This window comes from Palaemon carinicauda, chromosome 38 (assembly GCF_036898095.1).
Source record: "Palaemon carinicauda isolate YSFRI2023 chromosome 38, ASM3689809v2, whole genome shotgun sequence".
Lineage (NCBI taxonomy): Eukaryota > Metazoa > Arthropoda > Malacostraca > Decapoda > Palaemonidae > Palaemon > Palaemon carinicauda.
Window position 1 is genome coordinate 8,746,747 of NC_090762.1, and position 21,601 is coordinate 8,768,347.

Consider the following 21,601-nt stretch of genomic DNA (forward strand, 5'->3'; position numbering starts at 1 on the left):
GCCCTCACCTTCTATGCAAGGCTGCTACCTTCTCAGGCTCTGTCCTAATTAAATTCATGGCTGCTCTGGTTCTATTTGGCCATTTCTAGGTCAGTGCTACCAGCAACATCACCCACTAGAATTTCCTCTTTTGTCTTTATTTTGGTGTTTTATTGGCTTGATAGTTTGTTTCCAAGATACTGTAGTATGTCTTCCAAGTTTGTTAAAGCATGTGTTTGTTCTATATCCAAATTTTTCAAGCTGTTTAAGAAGCATTTTGATCCCCATTGGAGCTATGTGGTACGCCATCTGCTGAGATAAAGTGTGCTTGATGGAAAACTATGCAAGTTTTTCTGAATTATGTCAAATCAAGAAATATGATTAGCAACATAGAAAGATTGTTAGGAGTGCCTCTGCCAGTTCAGAAAGATTAGGATTGTTTTATGGGTAGCAAATGCTGCAGCTTTAGGGGTAGGCAAGGAGTGGTGGCTAGTCCACTCCTATGGTAGATGCTACTTTATATTCCTAAAGGGGCTGTCACACTAGTGAAATTTGCATGGACTTTTTCTGATTTTGTCGTTGAGTTTCCAAAAAAGTCGACGTCAATTTGTACTCTGGTTGTCACACGTGTTCTTCATACTTTGGTTGGTGTCGTCAAAACATTAACAAATCATCTCAGCTGTGACTTCCCAGACTGTTAAAACAACTATGCCTAATTACACAAAGCAACTTGTGGGTTGTGCTTGTATGTGTTTGATGATGTTACATAGAATAAAAAAACATCTTTGGGTTTAGTCCTGGTTAAAAGGACATGAAAAGGAAAGTTTATATTATAAATTAAAATTAAGCTAGAGAAACCATGCTAAAATTTTAAAGATTTATTTATATACTTTTATAATGCAAACAAGCAAACATAATGAGATCAGTCTTAGGCTGTAAAATTATCTGATATTAAAGATATAGTGTGGTTACCTGTTTTCATGAAGATCAGCAACTTCTGGAAAATTTTCCGACTTGCATGTTGATTTCTTTGTAATTTGTTTTAAACCTTTTTTCATAAAACTGTCATGCTTATGGTCCCGTGGCATCTTCTCTCCCTCATCTCTTTGACCAAATACTGCTCAAACAATCTCATCCACTGTAGCATTACTTCAGATTGCTTGGAATTTGTATCCTTGAGATGTAAACAAACGATAGAGTTGACGGTAGCGAAGGGGTGAATTCGATCCGTAACGTTTTCAAAATTCGTGACGACGACACCAAAATGTTGTCGTCAAAACATGTAAAGTCGACGGAAATTTCGCTAGTGTGACGGTGCCTTAAGTGGAAAGCTTTATAGGGATGAAAAAAGAAAATCTCAGGTGGAAGTAAGTTCAATGATTCATGCTTTTTGGGGGAAGACTTCTGGGTTAAACGAGAAGTGAAATTAGTGAAAGTTAGTAAAGGTGAGGGGAAATCACAATTAAGGATTTCTGCATTAAAGACTTCAGCTCATGAATTCATCAATTCTTCTGCCCTTCAGGTAAGTAATGGTCAAAGTTTACTATTTTCATTTTCCTCAACTACTGTGGAAAAGCTGAACAACTTCATACATATTCCCAGTTCTTTCAGAGTGGACAAAGGAGTTTGCAGGATACCCACAATTTATTGCATCCTAGCTTGTGGTTCATGCTATGTTCACCAGCCAATGTGGGTTAGAGTCCAGGTCTAGACTTTTCCATTCCTGTGATGCAGTCCACAACCCTAACCCCATACTTGCGTTAGCCATGCAACCTGAGGCAACCAATAGACAGGAAGTGTTAGTGGTAAACCTCAAGATTTCCATCTGTGGATTCTTGGCTCTCACTATCAGATAGGATCTCCAGACAGAAATAGAGAAAGATACTAAGGTAACCGTCACCAGAGTAGATCTTAGTCTTTGTATATCTGCTGGTGGGGCCATGGCAAGAGAATAGTATCCTCCAAACAGTTCAGGGGATTGATGTCTGTCACCATGGTAGCTAAGCCATGAAATCAACAGAATTTAGCACAAGATACGATTAGGAATTGTTACCTTGGATCACTAAGAAAGATTAGGATGACAAACTTAAGTAAGGGAAAAAAATCTATGGTTGGACCAAGGAGTTACACTGAATATTCCAGACTGTGAAGAGGAGGATGGCTATATCTCCTTTCAGAATTCTGTTGAATGAAATTGTAAAGTAACTTCTATACTGGAAGAACAGGCAAAGGTAGTGTGTTTGGCAGTAGTTGATAGGATTTCAGTGCCTAGGACACCTTTTAAAGCAGTAATTTCTCAGTGATGGTGATGAAGTAATTTCTCAGTAGGTGAGGGATAAAATAGTCTGTTTTGAAAAGGAAAATGCGAGGGCTTCCTTGTCTCCTTCATGCCTCTGTTTAGTCCCCTGTACAGCTTTTTACTTAAGAGACAAGCTACTCAACTTGGGTATGGGGTTAAAACAGAATGCGTTTTTAAATAACCTACTTTACTCTTCGAGTAGGAGGCGAGCTTGTAAAGGCAGAGTTTCATGGTTGGCAAAGGAACTTAGATCAGTGGCTGTCAGTGTATGCAGGCCCTTAGAGATGAATTCTATTGTGAATTTGGTAATGGGGTAGTTTTCCAAAACGTAGAAGATTGAACTGAGCAGAACAAGTAGGACAAGCAAAACTAGAACTTTGTAAAGTAGAATTCCTCCAACTCTGTCTTTGTTGTCTCGCTATAATAAATAGATGATTTCATGTCCTCTTGAAAAATTCTTTGGATAAGCAAGTGATAAGTATAATCCAACAGACTTTCATGGGCTGTAGACATTCTTTTGAAGGAAATATTAGCAATGAGTCTTTGTTGCTTCTTCTGTTAGGGGATTTCATAGCTTCCACGAATTGGAAGAACGAACATATCTAGGATTATATGTAGAGCATCAATGAAGTACTGTAGGTACAGTATACATATTTTAACAGTTATTTCAAGTATATTAATGGTCACATAGCTTATTTTTTTATAATTAGAGCTGAACAAATTTTAATGTTCATAAACTATGGACACTGGGAGCATTTTATTTTTTTTTCAGCATTTCTTGAATGTGATAAGTTATCTGGAAAAGATTTATTTCCAAGGGTGCTGTCCTATTTAATTAATTCTCGTCTTGGTATTATGTTGCTTTGATATTCTTTTTTTAAGATAAGATGTCACAATACCAACATGATAAGGAAATTTGTGTGTTCATCAAATTTACTCCTGAGTACTTTCCTGATATAACTTATGCAGAAGGAGAGTCCTTTGCTGGCCTTCAGATCAGATACAAAGAAACCACTACCAAAAGTGTTTGTGCTGTTCTCTCAACAATTTGCATATCAAACGCATCTAGCAAACTTCATAACTTTTGTGAATTGAAGACACCATTTGATAATTTCCAGAGTTCAGCAAAAGAAAGTCTCTATTTCTTCTCTCTGAAGACAGGTCTTATTTTAAAATCATGCAGATTTTACAGCATGCATTTAGAAGAATGGCTCTCAAACTCATAGTTAGGCAGTGATTTCTCCCATCCAAGGTACAGTACTGTAGTTCATATTTTAGTACTTTATTATCTGAACTGGTAATCCACATAAGTAATTACTGGTAGGTAAAAGCACGTTTAGAATTAATATGATTTTTTAAAGCAACCAGTTTTTTTTTTTTTTAAGATTTTATAACATATCTAGTAAAATAAAGACTTGTATATTCATGAGACATTGGGAATTTTTTTGTTTATTATGTTTTATGGGACATTAGGTAATTTAAGATGGTGTATCTCATTCTCTCCTATTTTTATTATATTTTGGGGATGTTTATTAATTCTATCAAATATTCTTTGGCCAGCTTTGTATTTGTACAAAGGAACAAATTAAGCAAATCAACTCCTGGAGGTGGTAGTCTGTTTTTCCCTTTCATTGAAGACATTAAGAGTGGACTGAACACATTTTGAAGAATGGGTCTCAAACTGCGAGTGAGATTTTTCATTTCATGTAACATATTTTGTTAGTTATTATTAGTGAAAGCTTCATATAATGACTTGAAATAGAGTATTATTTCCATATCTAAAAAGACTAGATGGTTATATGACTGGTTTTATTTCCAGATTATTTTCTACTACTTATAAAACTGTAACACTTTGGCAATGTTATTGATGTGGATGCTGACAATTATTAGTGAGAATGTAATTGACATATTTATTTGTTGTAGAATATTTATTTATTACAATGTTTTATTATGCCTTTACTCCTATTGACTGTTTTTCTCTACATAAGGACATTCCTTTTATGCAAAGTAAGGAAATTTATAGAACATCTGACTTCTTTATCAGTATTTGTACTTACTGCAAAAGAAAATGTCAATTCTTAGATAACTGAGACTGTGTGTGTATATATATATATATATATATATATATAGATAGATAGATAGATAGATAGATAGATAGATAGATAGATAGATAGATAGATAGATAGATAGATAGATATAGCGTGTGAAGTTTGTTCATTTGCAATTGCTTCTTCATCAGGGTCACCTGACAACTGTTCATTAATATAGAAGCTGATTTATAGAAGCAAGCTGCTTCTTTGCATTATAAAAATAATTAAAAATAAATAACATATATAATGGACTTTTTTCAGATAATTGCTTGTATACTGGGAATGTTCCATTAAACATTTCTAAAGAAGAGAATTACACATTCATCATTTTGTATGAAACAGTCTGTTAACAACTAATTTATATAATTAATTTGAGGCCATATTTTATTCCATTTAAGTAACTGAAGTTCTTGCATCTTAATAAACAGGGTTACATTATTCTTTTAAATGATCATGATCAATAGTTGTACATTATGGGTTTGCAAAAAATTGTTTATGGCATAAAAATTTTTCCTTGCTATCTTCACAGTAGTATATACCATTTCTATGAACCTCCCCTGATGTTCATATTTCTTCTCTAGAAGCTCGGTTTAATCGACATTTACCCGTAAAATTTTCCCATTTTCCTTTCCTTCAATAAACACATGCCTTTAAAAAAGGAATGTAACATTCTAAATAGTAAGAGGTCCAGAACAGACATGCCAGCAACTCTTTGTTCATTCAGTATCTGTGTCATCACAGATTAGTTCAAACATTCTATAAACTGTTTACCTATTTCTTGGATAGACATCAGTCAGGAACTGCAGCCCACTTCGCAATGTCCCACCTTCCTTCAGCCGATCTAAGGAAGAAGTTTACGACACTGTTGAGCTAAGGTGGTCACCTTCATAGTGAGCCAATCTTCCAACAGTGGGCAAAATGGGTGCTCAAAGAGAGAGATGGGGTGGCAGGTTGCTTTTCCAACTGTGTGGGATAGAAAGCTGTCTTTGCACTTAGAAACTTGGTGCTGGAGGTGACATCACTGTTCCTGCAACAGGATATTGAGGGTGGGGTCAAGAAATGGAGGAAGGTGGTCCCTCACTCAACAGTCGGTGACTTATAGGGGCAGAGGTCCCTCAAAGCCCTAGACTAATACAGCTTCTTCCTCTGCCCCAAGACCAGAAACAAAGAAGCAAACAGCCGAACCGAAATCTACTCCTGCCCTTTCTTTCGAAGAAGGGGGGGAATCCTTCCCTCTTTCAGCTGCTGTAAGTTGGGAGATGCTGGTTAAGCCCTTGGGCAACATGGCAGTAACACATTGTAGAAAAAGGGGTGATAGAGGTTATACTGACAGGATACCGTATCCATTCATCAACTCATATCCTTCCATTCGTTTGAGTTACAATGACATTTCAGACGGTACGTCTGAAATGTCATTGTATGGGAGTGCCGAAGGAGGTTTCTGGAATGTCGGACAAAAACAGGTCTTCTGGCTTTTAAAGTTGACAGAAAGATGGAAACTAACTTTGTTCGACAAACCTCTTTCAAGATGGAGCTTTTTTGCAAGTAATTGCCGTTCTTCGCCAGGAGAAGTACCTCTCAGTCACCGCACTAAAGGGCTATCGCTAAGCCCTGTGCTGGGTACTAAGACTGAAGGGCTTAGACATTTTCACCTTGTGAGAATTGTCCATGCTCATGAGGAGCTTTGAACAGTTTTACCTTCCATAAGAACTTCAACTTCTGAATGAGACGCTTTGAAGGTCCTCGGAGCTCTCAAGAGAGCGCCTTACGAACCTCTCAAGCAGGCGTTACATCATGACCTTACACTAAAGCATGTTCCTGCTTGTCCTAGCCTAGACAGAGAGAGTTGGAGAGATAATCGGAATTTTGTATACCATTGGTCATTCTAAGGGATGAAAGGATGTTTTGCTTTCTTTCATCCGACAGCTTGTGGCAAAAAATCAGAACCCATTGATCCAAGATCCTAGGTTTAAGACTTTATCCATCACCTCCCTTAAAGAAGGAACTAGCGTTCGAGACAATCTGTTACTTTAGCCTGTTTTTGAGCTGAGGTTGCCACAAAAGAACTCACTCAACACTTCAGACCTGAGCACCAGAGTGTTTCTAAGCTATGGAAAGATTAGGAGACATCATCTGGCTTCAGGAAACCTTGATGTGGAAGAAGGCTGATCATTGACAGTGAGGACACACAAAGTTAGAAGTATCAGCTCAACCTTAACCTTTCAGAAGAATCTGTCCGTGGCACAGGTCATGAAGGCCAGTTCGGAAATGTCAGATGACCTTTACTGTCTACTAATTTGGGGAATATTCCCACAGGTCCTTGAATACCTTTTCATTGGGATCGGTGGTAGCCACTCAGGGGGTGCTGTAGCAAGCCCAGCCCACTCACAGGACAAGTAAGATAGCATCTGGATAACAATTGCGATGCAAGTCTAGAATGGAAGGTAAGAATGTTTGTCAATTTTTCCCTCTTGGCGGTGCAGAAATTGTGCAGTCATATAGCTGCTGCTGAACTGTATACTAGATGCAGGTAAACTATTCACCGGAGTAGCTTTTCTTTACAATTGGTATTGTATGCAAGTACAGTAGTTTCCCCCATCCTCCAAACAAAGTAGACGATGGGCACGTTTACGCATTCATTAATCATATGTCTATAAACTGGACAAATATCCTATGGATATAGATTCTTCATTGACTTGTGTATTGGTAATGGTCTACCGTAACCAGTCTACATCCCTATGCACAGAAATCACAAATTTTAAGTAATTTGTATTTTTCCTAACAGTACTTACCTCGAACTACTTTCTTAGGAGTATCTGGGATCTCCTCCCAACCGACCAGAATTTTGTGTAGTTTACCCTACTCCCGTTTTCTATGCGGGGTAACCTCTGGCGGAGTGATACGCGCCACGAGGCGACCCCAGGTCAGAGAGCATGCTTGCTCAGGTCTCGATCCCCAGTAAGTTTTTGACAGCTTAGGTTTCTATGAAGTCCAGTAAGGCACTCGGGGTAGGATGGGTGGGCCATTACCCGAAAGTAGTTCGAGGTAAGTACTGTTAGGAAAAATACAAATTACTTAAAATTTGTGATTTGTCCCAACACGGAGTACTTAACTTGAACTACTTTCTTAGGAGACTTATACTTTAGGAGGTGGGAGTGTCCTTCAGGACCTAGAGACCGTGATGAGTATAGAATATGAACCTAGATAGGAGACTAGGTTCTGCTGACCCCAAGGAAAACACGAGAAAATAGGGAAGAAATCTAAGGAGACTCGTCCTTCCATTGATAGTGTATCCCATAGGAGTTTTAGGGGGCTTCTGGAGTCATTTCCGGTAAGGTAATAGGGGAAGGAAGAACAAGGGGGTTAAGGAAGGAACCTGTGTCTCTTGGACTTACTACCCGCGGTTACCACTGGGGCTACACCTTTAAACTGTTTGGAGCGCGGAAATGACGGGACCGAGTGAGAACCCGTCCAGGGACTTCCTCAAGTAGTCCTTCAAGTAGTGAGCTGTAAAGGTAGACTGGCTAGACCATGTACCTGCCCTCAGGATTTGGCCCTCTGCCATGTTTTTCTCAAAAGCCAATGAAGTACTTAGACTCCTAATGTCATGGGGTCTGGGCTTTCCTGGAAGGGGGACCCCTGCACTACTGTAGGCCTTGACGATCACCTGCCGTAGCCAGAAGGAGATTGTATTCTTGGAGACTGGCTTTTTCACTAGTCCCGAGGAGACGAACAAACTCTTGATCTCGGGTCGAAGCCTGGCTGTCCTCTCTAAGTACTTCCTCACTGCCCTGACAGGGCACAGCAGCAAGTTCCTCGTGTTGTCCGAACGAGGGATTTCCGGCACTGAGAACCCTTCAAACTTGGGATCCCAAACGGCTGGATTCTGAGTCTTGGCCACGAAGGATGGTACGAACCTGAAGGTAGCTTCACGCCAGCCCTTCAAGTGTGACACCCCGTACAACAGCCCGTGAATCTCCCCTACCCGTTTTGCTGATACCAGAGCTAACAAAAAAACTGTCTTGAGGGCGAGTTCCTTGTCCAAGATGTCCTTTAGGGGTTCGAAGGGAGGTTCTGACAGCATCTTCAGTACTCTGGCCACGTTCCACTGGGGCACTCTAACGGCTTGAGGGGGCACGATTGCTCGAAACTCCTGATGAGCATCGAGATATGTCTGGAGGCACACAGGTCGATGCCCTTCAAGAGGAAGACTTGGCCCAGGGCAGCCCGGACTCCTTTGATGGCTGGGATGGACATGTTTACCTCGTCCCTGAGATAGACCAGGAAGTCCGCTATCTCTGAAATGGAGGCCCGCAACGGTTTGATGATCCTCGAGACGCACCACTTAGTGAAGGTAGCCCATTTTGCCTGGTATACTGCGGCTGACGAACGCCTCAGGTACCCTGACATCCTTGTTGCCATGCTCGACGAATATCCTTCCTTCCTCAGAAGACGCTTGATAACCTCCACGCATGAAGGCAGAGGGACCGAGGGTTTTCGTAGAACCTTTGAAAGTGCGGCTGCCGGAGAAGGTCTGGTCTGTCCAGAAGGGGCCAAAATGGAAGGCGCGCCAGTTCCTTTAGATCTGCGAACCACTCTCTCTCCGGCCACGAGGGCGCTATCAAAGTCATCCACAGGTTGTCCTCACGCCTCACCCTGTTGAGGACTTGCCTGAGCATCCCGAAGGGAGGGAAGGCGTAAACGTCGAGGTTGTCCCAAGAATGCTGGAAAGCGTCCTTGAACGCCGCCTCTGGATCTGGCACAGGAGAACAAAACACGGGGAGCTGCGCGTTCAGTCTCATTGCGAAGAGGTCTAACACTGGCGAGCCCCATTTCTGAATGAGAGTCTTGGCCACTTCCGGGTGCAAGGACCACTCGGACCCTACCACCTGACTCATTCTGCTGAGGCCGTCGGCCAGGACGTTTCTTTTCCCCGGAATGAATCTTGCTGAGATCTTGATCTGTTCCACTTCGGCCCATTCCAGTAGCTCCATCGTGAGGTCGCACAGCTCCTTCGATTTTAGTCCTCCTTGCTTCTTTATGTAGGCCACCACCGTGGCGTTGTCGCACATCAATGCCACGGTGTTTCCCCAGAGCCGATGGACGAACTCTAGGCACGCTCTTTGCACTGCCATTATTTCTAGCATGTTTATGTGCAGGTTTTTCTCTTCATCCGCCCAACTTCCTCTTGCTGTCTTGTCGAGGAGATGGGCACCCCACCCCTCCTTGGATGCGTCCGTGAACAGAAGCATCTCCGGAGGGTCGGCTGCGAAGGGCATTCCTTTGAGGGTGTTCGATCTGACGAGCCACCACTTCCTTCGTCTCCGGGAACACCGGGACCACCTTGTGGGGGGAGTCTCTCTGGTTCCAGATCTCCTTAAGGTTCCATTGTACTCCCCTGAGTTTGAGCCTCCCCTGGGGGACTAGCTTCTCTAACGACACGAGGTGGCCTATCAGTCTTTGCCAGTCCTTGGCTCTCCTGGGCTGGTCCAACAGGAAGGGCCGGAGGATCTGGTCCAAGTTGTCCAGTCTCTCCGCGGAAGGGAAGGCTCTTGCCAACCAGGAGTCTAGGACCATTCCGAGGTAGTTCATCCTGGTGGAGGGTATCAGTTGGGACTTCTCCAGGTTGATGATGATACCCAGGACGTTGCAGAACTGCAGGAGCTTCGCGCCTTGCTCCCTCAGTACTTCCCTTGAGGCTGATAGCAACAACCAGTCGTCCAGGTACTGAATCAGGCAGATGCCCTGTTCATGTGCCCAGGCTGAGACTGTTGCGAAGACCCTCGTGAAGACCTGAGGGGCTGTGGACAGACCGAAGCAGAGGGTCTTGAACTGCAACGTTTGGGTACCCCATTTTACCCTTAGGTACTTCCTGCTGGAGGGGTGAACAGGGATTTGGAAGTATGCATCCTTGAGGTCTATGGACATCATGAAGTCCCCCTCCCTCAAGGCCACTAGGACCGACTTCGGAGTGTCCATCTTGAAGTTGATCTTGCACACGAACCTGTTGAGGGCTGAGAGGTCTATGACTGGTCTCCAGCCCCCTATCGCTTCTCCACCAGGAAGAGTCTGCTGTGGAACCCTGGACCCGGGTTCTTGACTGGTTCTATTGCCCCTTTCGCCAGCATCGCAGGCGGAGGGTATCAGTTGGGACTTCTCCAGGTTGATGATGATACCCAGGACGTTGCAGAACTGCAGGAGCTTCGCGCCTTGCTCCCTCAGTACTTCCCTTGAGGCTGAAAGCAACAACCAGTCGTCCAGGTACTGAATCAGGCAGATGCCCTGTTCATGTGCCCAGGCTGAGACTGTTGCGAAGACCCTCGTGAAGACCTGAGGGGCTGTGGACAGACCGAAGCAGAGGGTCTTGAACTGCAACGTTTGGGTACCCCATTTTACCCTTAGGTACTTCCTGCTGGAGGGGTGAACAGGGATTTGGAAGTATGCATCCTTGAGGTCTATGGACATCATGAAGTCCCCCTCCCTCAAGGCCACTAGGACCGACTTCGGAGTGTCCATCTTGAAGTTGATCTTGCACACGAACCTGTTGAGGGCTGAGAGGTCTATGACTGGTCTCCAGCCCCCTGTCGCTTCTCCACCAGGAAGAGTCTGCTGTAGAACCCTGGACCCGGGTTCTTGACTGGTTCTATTGCCCCTTTCGCCAGCATCGCAGAAACCTCTTCTTGTAGGGCCGTCCTTCTCAAGGGGTCTTTGGGTGCCAACTACTCCGCCTGCAGATCTGGTATCAGAGGTGGGGGGTCCGCCAGGAAAGGCAACCTGTACCCTTCTTTCAGAACTGCTACGGTCCACGGATCTGCTCCGTGGTCTCGCCATGCTTGCCAAGAACGTTTGAGGCATCCCCCCACCTGAGGCTTCGGCAGGAGTAGGGGCCCTCTCTCCCTACCTTCTTCGAGAGGCGCGGCCTGAACGACCTCTTCTGGCGGCCGAATAAGAAGGCCTGAAGGCTGACTGCGCAGCAGGCGTTCCTCTACGGGGGGGCTGCGAAGACTGAGGCCAGGCCGTAGTAGGGGCGTCTCTCCTGGGCTGGCTAGGTGAGGCGCGAGGAGGGAGAGAGACGTCGGAGGGTGTCCTTCTATGGGCAGGTCTTCTCGCTGGAGGGGGTCTGGGTTCTCCCGCATCTTTTAGCTTCCTGATCCTCTCTACCGTCTCCTCCACTGCCTTCAGGGGGAACACTGAGTCATCCCACAGGGGTAGGCTCTTCAGGGACCTCGCTTCTCTGTCCGGGAGCCTCCTGACGAGCTTGTTGAGCACAGTGTCCCTCTTCCGCAGTATCCAATTGGCGGCCTGAGCGATGGACTGGTAAGAGAGGAACTTTAGGGCCTTACCTCCCGAGCTAATCAGCTCTTTCAGCAAGGCCTAGTTCTCCGGGACTGTGAGATCGTGCGAGGACTGAAAACCCACCAGTGTGGAGGCCCACCAATCTAGCCACGATGATACGTGTACCAGGTCCCCGGCTAGCTCCTCCATCATGGAAGTTTCCGAAGGGGAGAAACAAACCGGGGCGGTGGTAGCCCTCTCTTCTGCTGCTCCTTGTCCCAGGATGGCGACTGCTGGCTCCACCGTATAGGGACCCGCGGGGTGTCCTTCGGGAAGGTAGAAACGGCTCTGGGTCTTTAGGCCCTGGAGAAGTTTGGAGGCGCTCTGACTCTTGGGAGCTTCCGCGTGGTTGGCCACCATCCTGTCAACGTGGGCCATACCCAGCCTAACATCCCTAGCCAACAGAAGGGCTAGTGAGGGCCTCTGTTGCACGGGTGCATCTACCAGCCTGCTGAGGTTCGAGAACCAGACTTCGTCAGTGGAAGGCTCAGGTTCGTCCAGCCTGTGGTGACGCCTAATGAGGCCTATCACTCTCCTGTAGGCCAAAACTTCCGCTGCCGAACCTTCTACGCCGTCATCTATATTTTCCGTCGGACGCTCCGCTGCTTGTGACGGAGGACCTCCGACGGAGGGAGCCGCACGGGGAGGAGGCATCTTCCTGGAGCGGTCCAGTCTCGGCGGTTCAGGGTGTAGGACGGGCATCGCTGTTGGGACGGAGGCCTCCGACCTGGACTTATCTCTGCTTACGGAGGTCCAGGGGTCTGCGGGCTTGCTCGTAGAAGGAAGGTGTCTCTCTCGTTCCGGTCGACTCGTTGCTGATTTGGAGGCCAGGACGCGGCTGCCAGACGGAAGGGGCGACTCTCTCCACTGGGCGGATGGAGTCGTACCTGCTGCTGGGGACGTACCTCACTGGCGAGCGAGCCCTTGGGAGCCAGCCCGAGGTGCCCGGGACTGCTGACGCTTCCAGGAGTTGGCTACGTGGGGTGACGACCTGCACCCATTCTTCCCCCGGGGAGCCGCTTCTCCTATACTTCCTCCTGGGAGATCTAGAGCGCCTCCCCACGTGGCGGGATCTGGAACGGGATCGTGAGCGTGACCATCACCTGCGGGGTCTATCTCGCCTTCTTCTATGGTCCCTCGGGGCTCCGTTTTCTGAGGAGTAGGAGTAGGCCTCGACCGAGGAGCCCGAAGACTTGTAGGATCTCACTGAAGGGCCTGAGTCGCGCCGCATTGCTGGTGGGTCCACGCGTCACTCGGTCGGTGACAAAGGCTCCAGGAAGACAGACGGGAACGTAGCTGAAGGCACTGGAGGTTAGCGGGGGAGCTCCTCACTGGGGAACCAGGTCTCGAACTCCTCTTCCATCCTCAAGGGTGATCTGAAGGGCGTCTTCGGAGGCGCCCACGCGAGGGAGTCTGACGGCGGCACCCTCGGCTGCGGACGTACCTGAAACACATGCCCAAGAGGCAGGAGAAGAGGCTGCAGCAGTTTTTCCCCACATAGGATCATCCGACGAGACGGGCCCTGCTTGCACACTCCTGTCCCTCCCTCAGGCCCCTCACTTGCCTGGATCAACGACACAACCCCACTATCTGGTAATTCAGACTCCTGGGGAAGAGCCATAGTCCTCTTCCCCGCAACTGACTTACCTCATCCCCTACTCTGGGTAGGGGAAGGCGGCAGAGAGACTCTGTCCGAAGATGCGCCGGGCGAAGCAAGAGGCGAAGAGACGCTCTGTTTCCTAGGCGATCTCCTAGAAGACTTCTTTTTCTTGGTCCCGTAGTGCACCCACTGCACCTCGTTCCAGGACTCGCACTCCGGACACGTGGCTGTAGGAGAACACACACTGCCCCTACACGAAGAACACAAGGAGTGCGGGTCAACTTCAGGCTTTGAGAGGAAGGCGCCACACGATTTTCCGGCCATAGGCTCAGGACAACGACGGGGATGCTCCATTACGCACTAGTAAGGCACCGCGAGTCACAGAAACACAGAGGGAAAAGGATAAGGAAGAGCACAAAGGGACCACGTGGGAACCGCGTGGGACACAAAGGGTCGCACTGGGTAAGGAGAGTGCGTCGGGATGTTATCGCATGCGACCAGAAAACTTACTGGGGATCGAGACCTGAGCAAGCATGCTCTCTGACCCGGGGTCGCCTCGTGGCGCGTATCACTCCACCAGAGGTTACCCCGCATAGAAAACGGGAGTAGGGTAAACTACACAAAATTCTGGTCGGTTGAGAGGAGATCCCAGATACTCCTAAGAAAGTAGTTCGAGGTAAGTACTCCCGTGTTGGAACAAAAAGGGGGTTAACAGAAATCATGGTTTAAACTTCTATGTGACCAAGCCTTGGTCATAGGGATTTCCTCCCTCCTAAAGATAAATTTCTTATTAAAGGACGATGGTTTGTATTATGTGTAAGAACAAATCATAATTTAAGTAATTTGTTTTTCCTAACCTTACAAACCTGCGACCTTTAAGATGAATGCCAACCTCAACTACCCAGGCCAAAAGTCAAAGCAAGGGTTGTTCTGCGTGTCGGGTGGGCATGCCTAACCTGCCACCCAGCTCTCAATTATGTTTACCTTGTTAAAAGCCTAACAGATGCTTAAGCTTCACCGATGTTGTAAGCCTATTATAGGTCTCAGGTTTGTGTGGTTAGGAAAACTACAAATTAATTTAAAATTTATGACTTTGAATGAGCTTTTCAAGACCACAGACTAAATATATATTTTGTACTTATGCTAGCCATCCAAGATACTTTTTACTCTGCTTTTGGTTTTTAATCATAGTCATAAAATATTTCTTGCTCTTACAGTTATTTGTTCTAACAATGAAGTGGCCTTTTATCCTTCTGATGGTAAAATATTCAGGATTTGAGGATATGAGAGAGTGACCTGTGATATGGGCACTGGTAGCAGAACCATTGGCTACTGTCCCTCAAGTAGAGTGTAAGGTTGACCAAAAACATTTTGAAGAATGGAAAATAGCACAATTTTATAACACAAAGGTACCGTAAAAAGTTAATTTTCAGTTGCTACTCTCTAGAAGCCTGAGAGAAAATACTTCAGACTGCTAGATATTTCTTTGTCAGGCAATTGTACTCAAAGAATCTTTACTTTTTCATAGGCTTTTTACGTTAAAAGTTTTACATAGGGTTAGATTACTTGTAGACTTTCTAAATGTAATGACTGTATACTAAGCAGCATATGCCCTTTATATTATGATACTAGTTCAAATTTTAAGAATGTGGTAAAATCCATCATGGTTTTATGAATTACAGTAAAGGGTCATATTTATACAAAGGTTATTGATTGAATAAGCTTGGAAGTCAATAGGTTTAATACTGAATTGGTAGGTCTACAAAATCACATTTTACATCCATTAGTTGTTAAGAATTTTATAAAAGCATGTTCAGAGTATGCAGTTCCTAATTTATGTTTTTATCTATATTCACTGACCCAGGTCTTTAACTTGTTAACTAGATTTCATATGCTCGTCCTGTTAAGTACAACAATCAATTACAGTTAATGTATGACAAATGATAAGAACAGTAATATGCTTTAAAAAGTACCAATACCACCAGATACTGATAGGAGTATAATGAAATACAAGGGAAGAGATAAATTTGCAAGAACACAAAGTTGAAACATTCCCAAAAACAGTGTATAAAATATTTTAAAATTACTTGAAACCAATCTATTGCTTCAGTGTAAGTACACCATTCTTCATTTAATTTGGTGAAGGAATGTTAACCATAAGTTATTTTTACCTTAAAGTCAAATTGATTAGTCTTTGTCCACTAAACTCATTATCCTTATATACATTGTCCTCTACACAACACTCATGCAAGTTGTTTTTTTATAATACTGCTAAAGCTTTGTATCTGGTTTATTTTTAAAAAACCTTTCCATTAAATTTTATATTGATAACATTTAAATTGATTAATACTATAAGAATATAGAAAACTATTTGTTTTCAATTTTCTTTTATAAGCAACTGTGAAAGACGAAACAGCATACTTCTTTTTCAATATCAGCAGACTATTATGCAGCTAAGAGATATAGCGGTAGAATATGGGAACAGAAAATTTATTGCAGTATATAAGAAAGATTTGTACAGTTCTTGTGACCATAGTACTATACAAATATTCAGTGTGCTAAAGTACATATACACACTTTCTAGTTGTGGACGGTTGTAAGCTATAATGAACACCTGGAAATAGAAATAATTAATACTAGTGATAAATCTTGGTGCAAAAATCCATTCATATATTTAAGTGTCACAAGTAATTAATTATAAATAAATCCTACTTTTCAACGTGACTTGCGTGCATGTAGATTTCCATAGTCATGTGGCTATACAACCATTAATATCATTGTAAGCCGAGTACACTTAAAAGACAAAAATACAGTTTAAATTGGAAGTATGTACAGTCCCTCAGACTAAGTATAATTGTGGCTTTCAAAACAAGCACTTTATCACTAAAGCATTTAATGGCCTTGCTGGCTCCATTGCTTAAATTTTCCATTTAGTATTCTGATCTTAAACTTTTATTGAAGTTTAGCAGTAGACTCTTTATTTAAGTTGAACATCAACAATAGAAGTATTAATGATATAATATAAACAATTGTTTGTTAAAAGTACAAGTTATAGCACCAAATATTACTATGCAATATTTTCAGGTACAAATTAAGTTGTAGTAATGAATGTTATCGAATTTTGGCGTACAACAGCTGAGTATTTAGTTTCTAACAGATTTGCAAATTATACAAACAAAATGGATTTTAAAGGATACAAAAGAAAAATTAGATTCTAATGTCTAGATGTAATGAAAGACTGATGACAAATAATTACAATTCCATAAATGCAAGCAAGCAAATAAAATATAAACACTGTACATATATAACAAGGAATGATAGCAAAAGCAGACTTTTTAGACAATTAGGATGAAATTTTGAGCAATTCAAAAGATTTTATATTGAATAGCTGTATTGTAACTTTTTAACATTCTGGAAGAAACACACCTACCTACCTACAATGTACCAATTTACGAGTCCAGTTTTTCAGCTTGCTTGCAATAACATCACATAATATAGCAGAACTTCATACTGCAAAGTTAATATATTTCACAAATACCCATATTTTCATAGGTAGATAGAACATAAAAGTGTAAAAGTATACAAAATTCTACCGTTTCCACGATCTATTTTTTGGTACATAATCACCAAAGGGACCATTTCTTGGCTGAAACCGAGAATCTGCTGAAGGCTCTCCAAAATCTTCAAGACTTGATCTATCATCTTCTTTTTCACCCTCTTTCTTCTTATCATCTTTATCCTTTTTCAGCCCATAAAGTGGCATGCCCATGAATGTTGGTAAGCCATCTTTGTGTTCCTGAAATAATAAATTTAAGAATATCATTGGTTACGTAGAAATGTGAGTATAGAGTGATAAAGTTTTTAATTTAAAATTTTTGCATTTGTTTTATATCTAAAGAGTAACCTTTTCCTATTGAAACTCCCACTTGAAGATAAATTCCTCCTCACTTGATGATATACATACTGTATCTTTAGCCCATGTCATATTGTTAATTATTTCCATACTAACAAACCTTCCGTTATTTATGTGGATATTTTTTTTAGCGGCAAGTGGAGGTAGCCATTAGACTTTAATTGTGAGGTGGCAACCCTGCCTAACTACTTGAGCGGGTAGGCTAGGGGTGGCTTGGGGGTACCCAGCTGCCTCTATATATACTCACAGCAGTGAGAGAGGTCACTTTTTCTTTTGGCTCAGTAGAGATCAGACATGTCTGCTCTCATCCTGGCTGTCATTGGACTTGTAATTTATTTTCTTTGCAGGTGTGCGTGTTCTCTTCTGTGATTGCCTTCACCATGCGAATGTGTCCAGGGTGAGAGCGTGCCGCGTGCGGGACCTTCATGTCGACGTTAGAGACCACCCCGCACTCTGTGCCTAGGGCATCGATGCCAGCAGGGTTCGCCCTGCCCAGAGTGTAGGGAGTGGTCTGCCTCCCTGTGGGAGAAGTTAGGGCAGTTTAGGAGAAGACGACTAAGCGTGATCGTTCTCCCTCAGAGGCGAGCGGTGCACGTTCTTCTTCTCGCACCCACAAATCTCTCTCAAAGCTCCTTCTCGCTTGCGCTCTTATGAGGGATGTTCAAGTAGGAGCACAGATCGCTCAACTCCTTGGCAACCCCAGGGTACTGGGGGGGTTGTTGCTTCCCCTAGAGGAGCAACTTCTCCATGTCATATTATTAATTGTTCCCATACTAACAAACCTTCCGTTATTTATGTGGATATTCTTTTAGCAGCAGCTGTGGAGGTAGCCATTAGACTTTAATTGTGAGGTGGCAACCCTGCCCAACCACTTAAGCGGGTAGGCTAGGGGTGGCTTGGGGGTACCCAGCTCCCTCTATATACACTCTCACAGCGGTGAGAGACGTCACTTTTTCTTTTGGCTCAGTAGAGATCGAACATGTCTGCTCTCATCCTGACTCATTGGATTAGTAATTTTTTTGCGTTTTCTTTGCAGATGTGCGTGTCTTCTTCTGCAATTGCCTTCACCATGCGAATGTGTCCAGGGTGAGAGGGTGCCGCGTGCGGGACCTTCATGTCGACGTTAGAGACCACCCCGCACTCTGTGCCTAGGACATCGATGCCAGCAGGGTTCGCCCTGCCCAGAGTGTAGGGAGTGGTCTGCCTCCCTGTGGGAGAAGTTAGGGCAGTGTAGGAGAAGACGACTAAGCGTGATCGTTCTCCCTCAGAGGCGAGCGGTGCACGTTCTTCTTCTCGCACCCACAAATCTCTCTCAAAGCTCCTTCTCGCTTGCGCTCTTATGAGGGATGTTCAAGTAGGAGCGCAGATCGCTCAACTCCTTGGCAACCCCAGGGTACTGGGGGGGTTGTTGCTTCCCCTAGAGGAGCAACTTCTCCATGTCATATTATTAATTGTTCCCATACTAACAAACCTTCCGTTATTTATGTGGATATTCTTTTAGCAGCAGCTGTGGAGGTAGCCATTAGACTTTAATTGTGAGGTGGCAACCCTGCCCAACCACTTAAGCGGGTAGGCTAGGGGTGGCTTGGGGGTACCCAGCTCCCTCTATATACACTCTCACAGCGGTGAGAGACGTCACTTTTTCTTTTGGCTCAGTAGAGATCGAACATGTCTACTCTCATCCTGACTCATTGGATTTGTAATTTTTTTGCGTTTTCTTTGCAGGTGTGCGTGTCTTCTTCTGCAATTGCCTTCACCATGCGAATTTGTCTCTGAGCGAGAGGGTGCCGCGTGCGGGACCTTCATGTCGACGTTAAGAGACCAACCCGCACTTTCTATGCCAAGGACATCGATGCAAGCAGGGTTCGCCCTGCCCAGAGTTTACAGAGTGGTCTGCCTCCCAGTGGGAAAAGTTAGGGCAGTATAGGAGAAGAAGACTAAGCGCGATCGTTCTCCCTCAGGGGCCAGCGGTGCGCGTTCTTCTCGCACCCATAAATCTCTCTCAAAGCTCCTTCTCACTTGCGCTCTCACGAGGGATGTTCAAGTAGGAGCGCAGGTCGCTCAACTCTTGGCAACCCTGGGGTACTGGGGGTTGTTGCATCCCCTAAAGGAGCAACTTCTCCAGCCACTGGCAAGCCTTTCTCCCTTTCAGATCTGCTTCGAAGGAGGAGCTGCTGTGCCTTCTTCAGCGTAGTGCCCTGAGGGATCCTTCTTCGGAGCCGTCGACATCTCATGCTCTGAATCTGTGCGAGATCCATCTGTTGGCTTCTCCAGGCCCTTCCACGCATGGACGAGGTGATCTTTCGCGTTCGCCTCGCCAACGACCCCCTGCTGACGACGAACCCTCTCTCCATCCTGGGACCTCGTTGTCCCTTAACCGCCTGTTTCTTCCCACAGGAACCCTCAGGTTGCAGGTGACGATCTTCTGGGGATCAGCGCCATCCACCAACAGTGCTGGGTAACTAGCATCGCCATTGTCTCGCCCTTCTGGAACTTCTTCCCTTGATCGCCATTTGGGATGATTGGAAAATCGGCGTAATGATCGTAGGTCATCACAATCAGTGCACTCTTTGCCTAGGTGACGCTCACGTTCTAGAGCTTCGTGCTCACGAGACCAAAAGTCTCAATGCTCTTTTCGGAGGCGTTCCTCTTCACGAGGACGAGTCTCATGATCACGTTCTTCACGATCACGAGCAAGGTCTAGACCTATGTTCAGACGCTCGCGTTATAGATCGTCACAGTCTAGATCACGAGGAAGGTACTCGCACTCCCGAGGACGATGCTCATGTTCACAAGGGCGGCATTTGCGCTTGCGAGGGTATCATATTCACAAGAACAACATTCTCGTTCGCAAGGCCGACACTCACATTCGTAAGAACAAGAGCTAGACACTTACGTTCACGAACATCACGATCACGAACCGCTCGGTTGCAATCAAGGTGTAGACATTCCTCGTCTAGAGGTAGGAGTACGCGCAGTCCATCAGCGCGTAGCCCCTCAACCAGACCTTCCAAGTGACCTCAGACCGAATCTGATGATGAGAATGTGTACTCCTCAGACAGGCGTCCAGCTAAACCCTCAGTGCCTTTCACAGCATGCGGAGTTTTAGCTAAGCGCTCACTTACGCGATGCTTAGAAACGCATCCCACTGTGACAAGTTCTCCGTCTAGAGTAATCCCTACTCAGAGACCTCCTTTGCTGACTTTGTCGGTCATAGGTGCTCCTCAGGGGCAGCAGGAAGGCACTAGACTTTTCTCTTTCTCTGTGGTTCCTAGTGCTCCTGTTGCAAGCACTTCTGCTCGTGAATTGCATCCGTTGACGTGTGATGTTTGCGATTTCACAAGCAACTCTGCAAATCTCGTGAGCTATTTGCGAGTAGATGTGTCGAAATCACGAGCAAGTGCGGATTCAACACCTTCCTCTCACCCTTCTGCGTTTCCCACCTCGAGCGGAAGACCGACACCCTTCCCAGACGGATTCAAGGAGCCGCCTAATAGGTTCGCAAATGTGCCTATTAGGCCGGATCTTCCTACGTATCTGAAGGAACGTGTTCCTCTGCCTCATAGGTTATCTCCTCCGTCGACTGGCAATCCTTCTGGAGTTTCACCCAAAGGACATTCTTCTAGGGACCTCCAAAGTGTACCTAGGGGTTCAGAGCTTCCTCCATGGGCATCGACTTTCATGTCCACTATCCTGAAGGCGGCACCTCCTCCGCCACAACCCCCGACTGTTACAGTCAGGGCAACCCAAAGAATCCCTCTGGAATCCTCGTCAAGCTCGTCAGTTGGGAGTCATGACCCCAGAGGGAGGTCGACGGCAGACAAGCTTGCAGATCGCCTCCACCCCGATTGTGTGCTGAATGCCATGCCACTTCTGATTCTTATATGGCCAACTTACCTTTCACGCCAGTGAAAGCAAAGTCATTACCAAGAAGCAGAAAGACTTAACTCCACCTCACGCCAACATCGTCCATCCTAAGACGAGTAGGGACATAGGTTCGCCCACGGAGATCACGATCCATCTCTTCAACAAGCAAGACATTGAGGAAATGCCTCCAGATCAGCATCCGGTTTCTGTTCTTCGTTCAGAGGAGAAGCCTCCAACGTCTACTGCCAAGGCTTCGTCTAAATCCTCGCAGGTTCCCCCTCCTAAGACCGCGGAGGAACGTCCTGTGCGTAGGGAACCGGACATGAAGACAAAACCTACAGAGGCTGAGGCACAGCCGCAGTCCCCAGTGGGGGGTCTATCCATGGTTTCAGTTGACGACCCTGACTTACCCCAGGCTCTGGGTGTGAGCCTGGAGGTGGACAACCCTTTAGACTCAGAGGATGATAATCTTCCAAAGGCGGCTAGTCTGAACTATCATTCTGACCAGGAGAGACGTG

The 21,601-nt window shown here is 45.2% G+C and overlaps 2 protein-coding genes across 2 annotated transcripts in view; one reads left to right on the plus strand and one right to left on the minus strand.

Annotated features, from left to right (window-relative positions):
• The window catches only part of LOC137630418 (UPF0598 protein CG30010), an 88,566-nt gene extending 73,371 nt beyond the window's left edge, over positions 1-15,195 (plus strand). The window contains exon 6 of the mRNA XM_068361878.1: positions 14,521-15,195. Coding sequence (XP_068217979.1) covers positions 14,521-14,598 — 78 coding nt within the window. The 3' untranslated portion in view covers positions 14,599-15,195. The remainder of the gene's footprint in view (positions 1-14,520) is intronic.
• A 1,320-nt stretch (positions 15,196-16,515) lies between these two features.
• The window catches only part of LOC137630417 (acyl-coenzyme A diphosphatase FITM2-like), a 49,769-nt gene continuing 44,683 nt past the window's right edge, over positions 16,516-21,601 (minus strand). The window contains exon 5 of the mRNA XM_068361876.1: positions 16,516-17,099. Coding sequence (XP_068217977.1) covers positions 16,893-17,099 — 207 coding nt within the window. The 3' untranslated portion in view covers positions 16,516-16,892. The remainder of the gene's footprint in view (positions 17,100-21,601) is intronic.